Source organism: Acanthochromis polyacanthus, chromosome 23, assembly GCF_021347895.1.
Source record: "Acanthochromis polyacanthus isolate Apoly-LR-REF ecotype Palm Island chromosome 23, KAUST_Apoly_ChrSc, whole genome shotgun sequence".
Taxonomy (NCBI): domain Eukaryota; kingdom Metazoa; phylum Chordata; class Actinopteri; family Pomacentridae; genus Acanthochromis; species Acanthochromis polyacanthus.
This window is the reverse complement of record NC_067135.1, coordinates 18752282-18766078: the sequence shown is the minus strand read 5'-3', so window position 1 is coordinate 18766078 and position 13797 is coordinate 18752282. Positions and strand designations below refer to the sequence as shown.

At 39.0% G+C, this 13797-nt stretch overlaps 1 protein-coding gene across 1 annotated transcript; it reads right to left on the bottom strand.

Annotated features, from left to right (window-relative positions):
- Positions 1 to 8538: 8538 nt before the first annotated feature.
- Positions 8539 to 13516, bottom strand: LOC110962707 (alpha-2 adrenergic receptor). The gene has a single exon (XM_022210716.2). It carries the CDS (start codon positions 13057 to 13059, stop codon positions 11758 to 11760), a length of 1302 nt encoding a protein of 433 aa, XP_022066408.1. The 5' UTR covers positions 13060 to 13516; the 3' UTR covers positions 8539 to 11757.
- Between the last annotated feature and the right edge of the window lie 281 nt (positions 13517 to 13797).

The following is a 13797-nucleotide window of genomic DNA, read 5'->3' as shown; positions in this document are numbered from 1 at the left end:
TGTTAGTGAGCACTTATTGAAAATTGTCCTGCCACTGAACTTGAAAAAACCTTAATGTGATGTTGTGTCATCTACATTTTCTGTATATTTAGAATAAAGTAATGAAGCCAAAAGTGTTATTACCCTCCAAATTCCCTGAGTAAATCTTGTGCTTGTGCCAGTGAATTGTAATTCTTCAGTGACAATTATGCCACATTTGCATTTTTAACCTGTAGCACATCTGCAGATCTTTGCCAGTGATAGATCAATGCAATGCAGAACTGTGTCATTTTAAGTCAATTTCTTAGAACCCAGCTCTCAATCAATGAGTCCATCCTAACCAAGACCTTGACTTATTCTTATCCATGCTGCTAAATTATTTATCAGTGCCCTCCTATCCTGACACTGACTGTGTGGGTGTGGGCATTTTATTATGCATGAGAAACCAGAAACAAGTGCTCCAAAAGCAGAAAAAAACAAGAAAAATAGGTATCGAAATCTATGGCAATTATACTCTGATTTCTATTCTACACATTCCACCAGCCACCCTTTTCGGTTTCTCTCTCTTTTTATTGTTTAACTAACTCTAATCTCCTTATCTGACCTTATCAGAAAGCACACAGTGAGGAGGAAGCAGATAGAGCAGCCAAAACTGTGGCAGGTGGACAAATAATAGCTGTTCTCCAGAGGCTAAGAGCAAATAAAATCCCTGACAATAGGTTTCTCTGCACTGGTGCGCAGCTGTCAAAGAGATGCTTTGCTTTTCTCAGATCTTTGAGAAATGTCTGCTTTAAGTATCGTGCATCAGCATAAAACTGCTATTGTTCACCTAACAGAGGGAACAAACTACTCAGAGAGTCATAATATTAAAGTTTGCTGTCGATTGGCTGATTTCTAGTTACCTGAAATAATCATCCAGAGGAGCTGAAGCTAAGAACTTCTGACTGTTAGTCTCATCGTGATAAACTGTAGGCAATCAGCTGTGATCTGATTTAGTGCTCTCTTCAGGCTAATCGGCTTGCAGCCTCGGAAAATGACGTATGTATTATAGAGTCTGAAATCAGTACAATCACCTGATGCCATCAGTGATAGCAGAAACTAACATTTACAGCTCCATTGATCAGTCCAATGAAAACAATTGATTCCAGCTAAGAGGGAGTGATAAGTCAGCGGACCGGCCAGTAAACATCCTCCCTCCTTGAGTCAGATTTCCCCAACGGATCTGAAGAGTGAAAGAAACATATTGGAAAAGCTGTTTGTACAACTTAAAACTGTGTTATCGAGGTCACAGCTGCTAAGCAACAGGATGCCTCTGATTGTTGAACACTTGAACGGGGGAATTCAGTCTTGTCTCAGCTCTTATCATGTAACACAATAGCTGGTGTTTTCATTTGTCGTAATGGCTCTTGACATTTTTACGTGACTCGGAATGCTGGAATGGTTTACTGGAGTAGTAACTGGAGATGCTGTCAGGAACGTTAAAGGAGGAAATGGAGTTTCACTTGCTGCAAAGTCTCGCCACTTGAGGTGATATGAGGGTTGTTCATTTGTTGATCATGCTACATTCGCTACCTAAGCCTGTCATTTATCAGACCTCTCAGGATTTCTATGCTTCCTATATACATTACACGTATACTCACTCCAAAGAGAGTGTGTGATGTTAGTGTGTTACATTCCGCTTGCAAAAGCGTCACAGTCCAGAGTGAGTTTAGAACAAAATCTCTCCCTTTTATTGCCTGTTTTTATGTCTAATATTTACTGTGTGTTATAAAGAAACCTTAAAAAAGTCACCAAATTATGTAGGCTAGACACCACCAGTCAAACGTTTGGACACACCTTCTCATTTCATGTTTTTTTTTTTTTCACGACTGTTTTCTACTATATGTAGATTCTCACTGAAGGCATCAAAACTATGAATGAACACATGGAATTATGTAGTAAAGAAAAATGTGTGAAATACATCAAAACATGTTTTATATTTATGGATATTTTAAAAGTCAAATAGATAACAGCTGTCTGAAAATTCTCAGTTAACTAGCATAGCCTCCATGTTTACCACAGTGAAATTTATAAAGCAAATCTGAAAAGAAAAGACTTTGTTTTCTTTAGCTAGTCCTCTAACCTGTCTTGTAGAAATTAATCTTCGTTATCGTACAGAGAAAAGCTATATTTTCCTGCTGCAAGCTTAGTAGATTTAGTATGTTTATGTTTATGGCCTATTGTGGTTCCTTTTATACATGAAAGCTCTTTAATTAATGTTTTTCTGGTTTTGGGGTGCCACACACACACACACACACACACACACACACACATACATAACAACATCAATGATTTAATGATGACTAACACTACAAAAACATGCAATCTACTGTCAGCTTCACTGTAAAATATTATAATCCACATGTGCTGTCAGGAGGTAGAAGCACACACAGTGACTGTCTAGGGATTGGTATGAACTGCTGCATATGTATCTAATGATGTGATACACAGCTTGTGGGCATTGTGCAGCACAGAACATGTTTATAAATGAGATACTGAGCCCCACGGTGGACTTTGAATTTGCATTGATGTTGGGCCAAAGGTCCTCCTAACAGTAGAACAGTACAGAAAATGACAATCACGATCATCTACTCAAAAAAATCTTCTTGGATTTCCACAATCTGCACTTGTTCCCCTTTGTAAATGTGCTACATTTGGAAAAAGAAAAAAAACACAGAGAGGTTTTAGCCACATTGTTGGACATTGTTGTAATGGACATAACTAATTATAAATGGTTGTATTTGAACAGCTTTTGCAATAGATTTGTGACATGAAAGAGTCAGCTTCAGCTGCGCTGTTTGCCTTTGTGCTATCCCTGAGGCTGAAGGAGCTCACAGTGCAAACAAAACAATAAACCCAGCTTAAGGTGTGTTGAAGGGTCAGCCTGTTCTATATCTCAGGGAAACCTGTTTTCCCTATCGGCACAAGACAATAAAAACAGTGCAGCTTAAGTGTCATGAAAATGACCTTTTTATTATCTGTATGATGACTCTACAGGGTGATTTAGGGCCAGTTGAGGTCTACAACAGTGCTATGTCACATGCATCTTGTGTTCTATCTTTAATTCATTATTAAAGAATAAGTCAGGCAAAATTTTGACTTTTTTCCTCCTGTCATACACAATAACAATTCTAGTTTGTGGACTCGTACACAATAACATTTATTGTAGTGTAATGTTTTCTGGGTATGATTTATTAAAAGACGATATAATTATGACAAATGCCATGAAAACTGCAGAACAGAGTTCAGACGTGTGTGTGAACAACGTAACAGTGAAAGTTCTGTTATGTTTTGATGGCATTGTGTGTGTGTGTCTGTGGAAGATAGTGGTGCAAAGACGGATCACATGCTTTTTAGAAAATGATTTAAGGAGTACTCAAAGCATAATGGTGTATACTTAAGGTATTATAACTCTTAAAATATATTAGAGACAAAAGTCTGAACACGTCTGAGCATGTTCTCTGGAAAACATGACCTAATGATGTCCTCTGTAGGTGTGACTGAATGGTGAAATATGATAACCTGATGTCATGATCTGACTGATAGATTTAGAGAAGCGTAAAAGATGGCACACAGCTCAGTATCTCGGGTTTTTCTTGGGGGTGTAAATTACTTTTAGGCAATGTTCTTGAGTTTTTTTGGTCGACAAAATAAATCCTGCTGCCCTCGAATGCTGACTTCTGACTTCGCTTCCTCATCAGTATTCTTACAGTGTCCAGCAGCTTTAAGAATCCATTTACTTTAGTATTGAGAGATGGACTAATCCTTATTTTTCATTTTTTTCTGTTTGTTTTTTCATGGGATTTTTTTAACCACACCACAAGGAAGGAATACAATTTCACGATCCTTATTTTTCATATTTTATCTTATCGTTTGAGTCGTTTGCACATCATCTGGCTTTCCTTCATCTGCTTAGAAGGTAACTCGTCTCTTCATTCAGTTGAGGGTAAGTCAACACTTCCAGATGCGCTGAATTTTTGTTTAACTGCATTAATTCAGTTTTATGCTTGTTTATGTTGTTTTGTTTTTAGCAAGCTAGGCACTGAAAACCAGGGTTTTAGTTCAGTTCTTCCAAACACTAATATGCTTGTAGTTCAAGTATTTAAAGTTATTTCATTGCAGAAGCTCATGTTTAATTAGCTGAAGGACCGCTTGCAGAGAAAATTAGAGACAGGCCTTCAGTGTCTTTGCAGTTGAGTCATTTACACCTTTTCATATCACCAGCCGGCCTTCTGCACAGGCAGTTTATTGCGAGCTCGGCTCTGAGGGAGTTAGTGAACAGCGTCGGAGGTGATTTCCATCATTAGGAGTTGGTGCATCATGAACACAAAACACGTAACGACTCATTTTAACTGGAAATAAAGCGTTTGTTGTTTGTCTTTCATTTCCACAACAGCACAGACGTCTTAAATTATTCTAACAATTCAAGAAAAAAAAAAAAAACTTGTCTCCATGGATAAATATAGAAATTTGGATGAAACTTTTTTCTTTAAAGGGCTCAGCCACCCAATAGCTTTTTGGGACGTATTTCCTCACTGCTGGGGGTCTGATGTCTGGCAGAAAACTGAAGCCAGCCGGGTGTAACAGTGTCACATCAACAGGACTCTGAGGCCTTCAATCTTTCACTAAATTTGCCAGCTTTAATAATAATATGAGAAACCTCATGCTGTTTTCGATGAGGACATGAACAAAGGCAAAAACAACTGCATTTACACACGTGGACAAAATTGTTGGTACCCCTCAGTTAAAGAAGGAAAAACCCACAATTCTCACTGAAATCACTTGAAACTCACAAAAGTAACAATAAATAAAAATTTATTGAAAATTAAATAATCAAAAACAGCCATTACTTTTGAATTGTTGATTAACATAATTATTTAAAAAAACAAACTAATGAAACAGGCCTGGACAAAAATGATGGTACCTCTATAAAAGATTGAAAACTATTTGACCAGAGTGACATGATTAACTCAGGTGTGTCATTTAATTGACATCACAGGTGTTTCCAAACTCATAATCAGTCAGTCTGCCTATTTAAAGGGAGACAAGTAGTCACCCTGCTGTTTGGTGAAAAGGTGTGTACCACACTGAACATGGACAACAGAAAGCGAAGGAGAGAATTGTCCCAGGACATCCGAAAAAAAATGATAGACAAACATCTTAAAGGTAAAGGCTATAAGACCATCTCTAAACAGCTTGAAGTTCCTGTGACAACAGTGGCTCATATTATTCAGAAGTTCAAGACCCACGGGACAGTAGCCAACCTCCCTGGACGTGGCCGCAAGAGGAAAATTGATGACAAATTGAAGAGACGGATCGTTGGAATTGTATCCAAAGAGCCCAGAGCAACCTCCAAAGAAATTAAAGGTGAACTCCAAGGCCAAGGTACATCAGTGTCAGATCGCACCATTCGTCGTTGTTTGGGCCAAAGTGGACTTCATGGGAGACGACCAAGGAGGACACCACTGCTGAAAAAAACTCATAAAAAAGCGAGACTGGAATTTGCAAAAATGCATGTTGACAAGCCACAAAGCTTCTGGGAGAATGTCCTTTGGACAGATGAGACCAAACTGGAGCTTTTTGGTAAGGCACATCAACTCTATGTTCATAGACTCAAAAACCAAGCATACGAAGAAAAGAACACTGTCCCTACGGTGAAACATGGAGGAGGCTCAGTAATGTTTTGGGGCTGCTTTGCTGCATCTGGCACAGGGTGTCTTGAAAGTGTGCAAGGTACGATGAAATCTGAAGATTATCAAGGCATTCTGGAGAGAAATGTGCTGCCTAGTGTCAGAAAGCTTGGTCTCAGTCGCAGGTCATGGGTCTTCCAACAGGACAACGATCCAAAACACACAGCCAAAAACACCCAAGAATGGCTGAGAGAAAAGCGTTGGACTATTCTAAAGTGGCCTTCTATGAGCCCAGATCTGAATCCCATTGAACATATGTGGAAGGAGCTGAAACATGCCATTTGGAGAAGACACCCATCAAACCTGAGACAACTGGAGCTGTTTGCTCATGAGGAGTGGGCCAAAATACCTGTTGACAGCTGCAGAACGCTCATTGACAAATACAGAAATCGTTTAATTGCAGTGATTGCCTCAAAAGGTTGTGCAACAAAATATTAAGTTATGGGTACCACCATTTTTGTCCAGCCCTATTTCATTAGTTTGTTTTTTTAAATAATTATGTTAATCAACAATTCAAAAGTGATGGCTGATTTTGATTATTTAATTTTCAATAAATTTTTATTTATTGTTACTTTTGTGAGTTTCAAGTGATTTCAGTGAGAATTGTGGGTTTTTCCTTCTTTAACTGAGGGGTACCAACAATTTTGTCCACGTGTGTATTCAAATTCATAGATTTTTGGATTCCCATTGTACTAAAAAGTTTGAATATACGGGGGTTACTGTGTGTTTGTTTTTCTCTATTTTCTAGCTCAGCTGTCAGAGAAAATGTGCTCAGCTCTCCGGCTTATGAAAGATGAGTTATGAAACAAATGGCTCCAGGCACAGACATTTCCTTTTTATAATACAGTAGTTATGAGAAAAGCAATTTCCATGTTTAAAGTTAGTGGCTGTTTGTCAAAATGGGTCTTTCTACTGTGGATGTGAATAGACAATAAATAAATAGATTTAACATCATGTACAATTATCTTCAAGAAGAAGATGGATGCAGGTCTGTGTGATGTTAGAAATGTGACATCTGTCCGCATTAGTCTTTTTTCAAAGACTTTTCTGGCGCAGGTTTTTCCATTCACCGTCTTCTTTTCCATCTGAAGGGGAAAAAAATGTAATTTCAACGGCATGCAGGAGTCTAAAATTGTTCAAATTAGATGACAAATGTAACATTTTAGGACCTAAAGCTAAGGTGAAGATGCTTTAAAACCCATTTGAGCAGTTTTAATGTATCATTTGGATTCATACCAAAGGAATACAAACCTGAGTAAAATCAGTATTTGGTCGTATCACACCATTTACATGCAACCATTTTAAGCTACACACAGTTTCTCATGGCACTTGGCAGGTACAATATGTTGTCCAAAGTGTGTTGGAGAAATTTCCATGGCACGTCTGTGAGCTTGAGCTGTCTCAGTTGTTTCTGTCCCATCATGTGACACCAGATGTTAAGATTAGGGTATTTCAATGGGGCAATACCATCTTTTCTTCGTCATGAAGATCATTCCTTACGAGTCTGGCTGTATGTTTGGGCTTGTCGTCGTGACACAAAAAGAATTTGGAACCAATTTTAAGTGTCCAAAGCTTTTAAGCATCACTGCATTCACATAAAGAAGAAGAAAAGAACTAAGAGAGCACAGTACTGAGCCAAGGCTGCTCAGCCGAGATGAGATATGACAATGGTAAATAGATTTTGTGGAGGGAAAGTAAATCGGGTTGTTCTTTCATTCGTTTATAGCCCATGCCGACATTTAAAGGAACATTTAAGCTGCAACACTTAAAAGTTTTGTATCATCAGTGGATCAAATAATCACGTAAAATGTGAAATGTTAATCATCGTAGGGGGAAACCCAACAAAACTATCCCCTTATCCTGCAGTTCCATTCCATTTTGGGCCTTTTAGTGTCTTTTAGCTAGTTGTTTTGGTTTTTGACCCACAGCATTGTCTGGTTCAGTTCCATGCACACTGCAAACTGATAGACCCTTTTAACAATACCTACCAAAAAGAAGGCAGATATATTTATTGAATATAGCTAGCGATCCTCAGCTGAAGGCCCAAATATTTCCCTCATGAGGGTAAATTAGACTTTTATTTTATAGCCAGAAATGAAACTCCAAGTAATTGTTACTGTTGATGGATAGAAGCAAATCACCTTCACTTTTAAAGAACTGCTCCTTTAGTGCTGACATTTCAAGCCACTGAATCTCAACACTTGGACTGTAGTCACTGAATAGCCAGAATTAATTACGAACCCTTTTAGACCGCACTTTGTTGTTGAATCCTTGAGAAGCTGTGTGGTTAATACGCTTTATTTATTGCAGCAAAGAAGGGACTGTACTTTCTAAATCCATAAATCTGTCAAAGACACTGAGAGAACAGCTCCATTAATCTAATTAATCTTTCTCTGACCTTGTGAATAACATGAACATAGCTTGCTGTTTTTCATTATAAGAGTTATTAAAGAATATTTAGGGTGATTGAGCAGTTTGATTAAATAGTCCCCGCCTGCTACTATGGTGACATTGATGTAAGAAGAGAAAACTATGTACAGCACCTTTTCTTATAGCTAAAAAGTAAACCGCCAAGTTGGATTTAGCTAACATTTGTTGAATGCCAATTTGATAAAAGATAATGCATCTACCATGCTTTACTATTCTGAACTGTCAGTAAGTTTAGTCAATAAATTGAAAAGTCATTAGGTAAGAATTCTAGTATGTTGACTCAGTAATTTAAAAAAAACAACAGCAGCAACATTTTACAACTTAATGGAAAGTTACTAAATCATGTGATGCTCAAGTATAGGATCATCCACGTGCTGGAACATCACAACAGCAGCTGACGTAGGACTTTGTCTTCTTCATCTTTATTTTTGCACAAAAGCTTAAGTGGAGGTGAGTTGTCTACTGCACATTGCAGAAAAAGACAAGATAAAATCAGCAACAAAAACAAAAGAAAACAGAGGTAGTTTCATAAAAAAAAGTGCAAAATGAATGCATTTATCAGGAAATACTCAGTAGTTTAGGGTTACTGTGAAAATAGTGACCTCTTTTGCACATCATAAAAATGATTAGCTTATAATCTGCAGCATCAGCCCTTATTAGTACTGTTATAAAATCAAAAATGTGCAGCAGAGGCCAATAACCAAGACCCACAGTGAGTTACTCTGCTGTTCTTCCATTCCATTTATCAGCTGTGTTACAAATAACCGTGATGACACTCACAGCACACAGGTACTTAAGGGCAAAGTTAAAGGTCATTCCTGAATTAGAGGACATTTTACATCCCACTATCAAATTTCAAATAATTAATGTGCAAAATGACAAAAGAAATATTAACAAAATATTTTTGAAAATACCAAATAAGTCTGGAGTTCCCCCTAAAATTCATTTTTTCTCTTGTCCCCCCCCCCGATGACCAAATTGAGTCCCAAATAAAACAGTTAAAATTACATTTAAATCTCCTTTTTAATGGGATAAAAATGGAAGCATTGATGTGTAAGCTGAGCCAATCAATCCTTTGATAGTTTAGTAGCTGTTATTGATGAATATGGAGCAGAAAAATGTAAAAATGTCCTCCAATTCTGGAATGACCCTTAAACTGCTACTCCTTCAACTTTGTTTTTTTTTTTTTAGATTCTCTAGATACATATATAAGCTGACAACGCAAACAGGAACTGGGCAAGAAAACAAATAAAACATGGCTGAAATCTAACAACAGTCCTCAATCAGGGCGTTGGGCTTCACAAATCATCACCAAGATTTCGGTTTCTGCATAATATTTTCAGCCTTTTCTTGTATATCCCTCTTGTTCTTGTAAAAGAGTGGATACTTTTAGCCAGTTTAACTATTTGGTTAAATTGCTCAAGCCTCATTTTAAATATATAGACAATCTAAACGTGACAATGGAGACCTCGGCTATATGAGAGTATGCAGATTGAACTCTTTTGTACTGACTGGATTTAAACAAGTGAATAAAACACAACACAGACTTCACATAAGCTTCAAGTCTAGTCCTGCTTTTCCACGTACATTTTTAAAGGAATAGTTTTACATTTTAGGAAACATTTATTTGCATTTCAGCCGAGTTAGATGAGAAGATCAGTGCACCGGACTTGAGTGTTAGCTCATTAAAAGACTGTTACCAGTTGTCATCAAACCCATAAATATGGCTCAGATTGGACAAACTGGACCCATTAGTGGGCCAGAGGGTGCTATAACTTACTCCGCTAGTAGAAAACAGAAGCAAACCCAGACTGTAGGTAATAGCTGTAGAAGACACTGTCAGATGTGAATAAACAGCTTGTATTAGTCATATCTTTGGGAGTGATTTCAACTGATAATGACCATTAAGTGGGCTGATAACAAAAACAAAAATGTACTTAGTGTCTCCCAATAGGGACGAACTGAATCCCACGTTAAGCAGCAGGTTGTTGTTTTACGCTTCACTTTTTTAGCCAAACAAGACATGATAGGGATCATTTCTAAACTTCAGTAAATAGTGCCACCTTTGGAGAGAATCCGGCCATCTGTTTGTCTTAGTTTTTAGTGTTTATGCTGAGGTAAACTCACTGGCTGGTTGCTCCAGCTGCATACGTACCAAACAGACATTAGATTCATTCTCCAGTGGAAGCCAATGAACGTATTTCCCTAAATATCAAGCTGTTCATTTACACCACAACTGATTTGACAAGTGTCCCTTTGTGATAAGCAAGATTTCAAACCTTCTGTGCTTTTATGTTGCATATTTCTAAATCAACATGGCAAGCTATCTTTTGTGGATATAAAGAGCTTTATCAATGATGAAATGCTAGTAAAGACGGCACATGAATGTGGCAGTTCAAGAATGACTGTGTTCATGAAAACAATCTGTCAGAGTTTACAGCAGGTGATCCAGTGTGTGACAGTCCAGTGTGTGATGCTCTAGTGCAGGGGTGTCAAACATAAGGCCCGTGGGCCAAAACCGGCCCTCCAGGGGGTCACATCCGGCCCACAGTGTAAAAATTACAGAGAAGACATTAACTGCACATTGTACATTTGTAAAATTAGACATTTTAAATACACCTTGACAGGTTGTTTTGATCATAAACTACTAGATTGCTCATTGTTCTTTTGCCTTTTTGTGTCTCGTTTTTGTAATATTTTGTCTTTTTTTGTCAGATTTTTGTCGTTTTAGTGTTTCCTTTTTGTCCCGCTTATGTTTTTTGTCCTATTTTTGTCACTTTGCGTTTTTTTATTCCTTGCTTTGTGTATTGTTTGTGTCATTTTGTGTGTTTTTTGTCTTGTTTGTCTACTTGTTTGCTGTTTTGTTTCTCACTTTTGTCTTGTTTGGTGTCATTTGTGTAATTTCTTGTCTCGTCTTTGTCATTAGTCCATTTTTTTTGTCGCTTTGTAATTTTTTGTCTAATTCTGTCTTGTTTTGTTTTGTCTGATTTTTTTGTCATTTTGTTTATCGATTTTGTTGTTTTGTGTACCTTTTTGTAATATTTTGTCTCATTTTCGTTGTTTTTTGTCTTTTTTTCATTTGACTTTTGTCATTTTGATCATAAGCTAAAACACTATATTGTTCAGTTCCAGATGGCTAAATGTTTTGTGTCTTTGTAGATTGTCTGTCATCTGTCAGTTGTAATGTGTAAATGATAAACTGAGTCATAATACTGATGAAATTGAATTATTTTTTCCGAAAAAAAATTCAGGTTGTTCGTAATGTTTTGTAAAAAGATAATACCTGAAATGTGAACATTTACAGAACGTACTATTTTGCACAAAAACAACGGAAAAATTTGGAGTTGTGGTTATTTATTGGTTATTATGCTGTGATTTTACTGGTCTGGCCCACTTCAGATGAAATTGGGCTGAATGTGGCCCCTGAACTGAAATGAGTTTGATACCCCTGGTCTAGTGTGTGATGATCCATTGTGTGTGCTGCCATGACTGGAATATTACAGGACAATGACATATAACAAGTGGCAGTAACAAACACAATAGCATTCTGTTTTTTTTTTTTTCCACTTTGATATTTCCTGTAAGATTGTCAGCGTGAAGCAGCAGCTCCACTTCACATCTAAAAGGACTTCTTCCACGACTTGCAAAGGATCTTCTGGAAGGCGTGCCGGAAGTCTCGGTTGAAGATGGTGTAAATGGCAGGGTTGAGGGAGCTGTTACAGTAGCCAATCCAGAAAAAGAATTTAAACAGTGGGTCGGGAATCTTACAGGAATCCCTACATACACCGTACAAGCTGTAGCTAAAGAAAAAGGGGAACCAGCACACAACAAACACCCCCATAACCACAGCTAGGACAAATGTAAACCTCTTCTCCCTGGCTTGAGAGGCCTTTTTTCTGGCTAAGGAGCTCCGTCGACGTTTCCTCCGAGAGGCAAAGAGGTCTTTGGACTTGTTGCTGACTCTGGAGATGCCAGTGGAGTGTTTGGAGAGGGAGCCTTTGCTTGTACCAGCCCTTTTGGTTCTCTGGGAGTCCTGGGGCTGGGATCTGTGACCTTTATCTTCTGAGGAGGAGCTCTGGTCCATGTCAGGGCTCTCAGTCTGCTGGCCCACGGTGGCCGTGCGTTGGCTGGGCGTAGGCGGGCAGTGACAATGACCATTCTCCCTCTCGCCATGGAATGGGGAGGTGGCTTTGCTCAGTCCGTTCTCAGTTTGTGTCACACCATCTGGCCTGGATTTTTTTCCCGACATGCTTCTGGTTCTGGTTTTGGCCACCTGGTATATTCTGATGTACACCAGAATCATAATTAAGCAGGGAGCGAAGAAGGACGCGATGCTGGAGGACAGAATGTACCAAGTGTCATCATTCAGCTGGCACTGAGGCTGAGAGCTCACGTCGTTGTTGCTGTCGATAGATACGAGCGGAGGAGAGGAGATGAAGGCAGATATCAGCCACACGATCAGGATGATGCACTTGACGCGTTTAGGAGTCCGCTTCAGATTGTACTCTACAGCCTGCGTCACAGACCAGTACCGGTCCAGGCTTATAGCACACAGATGCACAATAGAAGAAGTGCAGAACAAAACATCCAGAGCCAGATAAATGCCACACCAAACTTTTCCAAAATACCAGTAACCCATAAGTTCATTCGCCAGAGAAAACGGCATCACCAAAGTGGCGACGAGGATGTCCGCGGTGGCCAGAGACACCAGAAAAAGGTTCTGGGGGGCTTTCAGTGCCCTGCTCGTTAACACAGCGATTACCACCAGAATATTTCCAACAATGGTGAAAAGAATGAGAAAACTTACAAGGGCAGCAATTCCAGCTATAGCTGCTAAAGAGTATCCGCTGTCCAGGCTCCAGGAGGAATTCAAATGGATCACCGTGAACGCGTCCATTCCGCTGGCGTTAAACGAATCCATCCCAACTGTTCACATATGCATCCCGAACTGGTTGGATGCTGGCATGAATGTACGCTCAAGCCTTTAACAACAGGAGACTCCGTCCAGGACGCGCTGCTCCGCGCTATTGTACAAATCCGATACGCACGCATGTAAAGAGCCGCGCTGAACGGAGTGTGTGGAGGCTGACGGCAGCCTGTTGGTCAGGTGGATCTCCACATAAGTCACTCCGTTACGCGCTGCTCCAGTCTTGCCCTGCATCTCGCGTTCGTCAGGAGTTGAGGGGCGTCCAGCCGCAGCTCTCCCTCTCCAACATGGTGCGCTTTCGCTTCCAAAGATGCTCCATATGTTGTACTGTAAAAGCCACTGCCGCCCCACCCCCGGCCAGAGCTCTGTTTTATACTGTGGGACCGTAAAGTTGTTTTTCAGTCCAAATTATATCCATTTCAATTAACAACTGCCTGTGTATCGCTACTTCAAGGGTCATTAGAGAATTGGAGGACTAATCCATGTACAAAAAGGTGCACCATGCAGTTGTTGTAAATTTACTTGTCCTGAGACCAAATCAAAAAAAAAAAAAAAATAGGAGAAAAGAATGTTTAAAAATAATTTTAAAATATCAAATACATCTGGAGTTCCCTCTATGACCTTTTCTCTTGTCCCACCCCCCTGATGACCAAATTGAATCTCAAATAAAACAGAATCACATTTAAATCTCCTTTTCTTTTGGATTTTTTCCCCCATTGGTGTCTCTTGTAA

Coding starts and splice junctions, on each gene's coding strand:
- LOC110962707 (XM_022210716.2), bottom strand. CDS start 13,059: ATGGATTCGTTTAACGCCAGCGGAATGGACGCGTTCACGGTGATCCAT.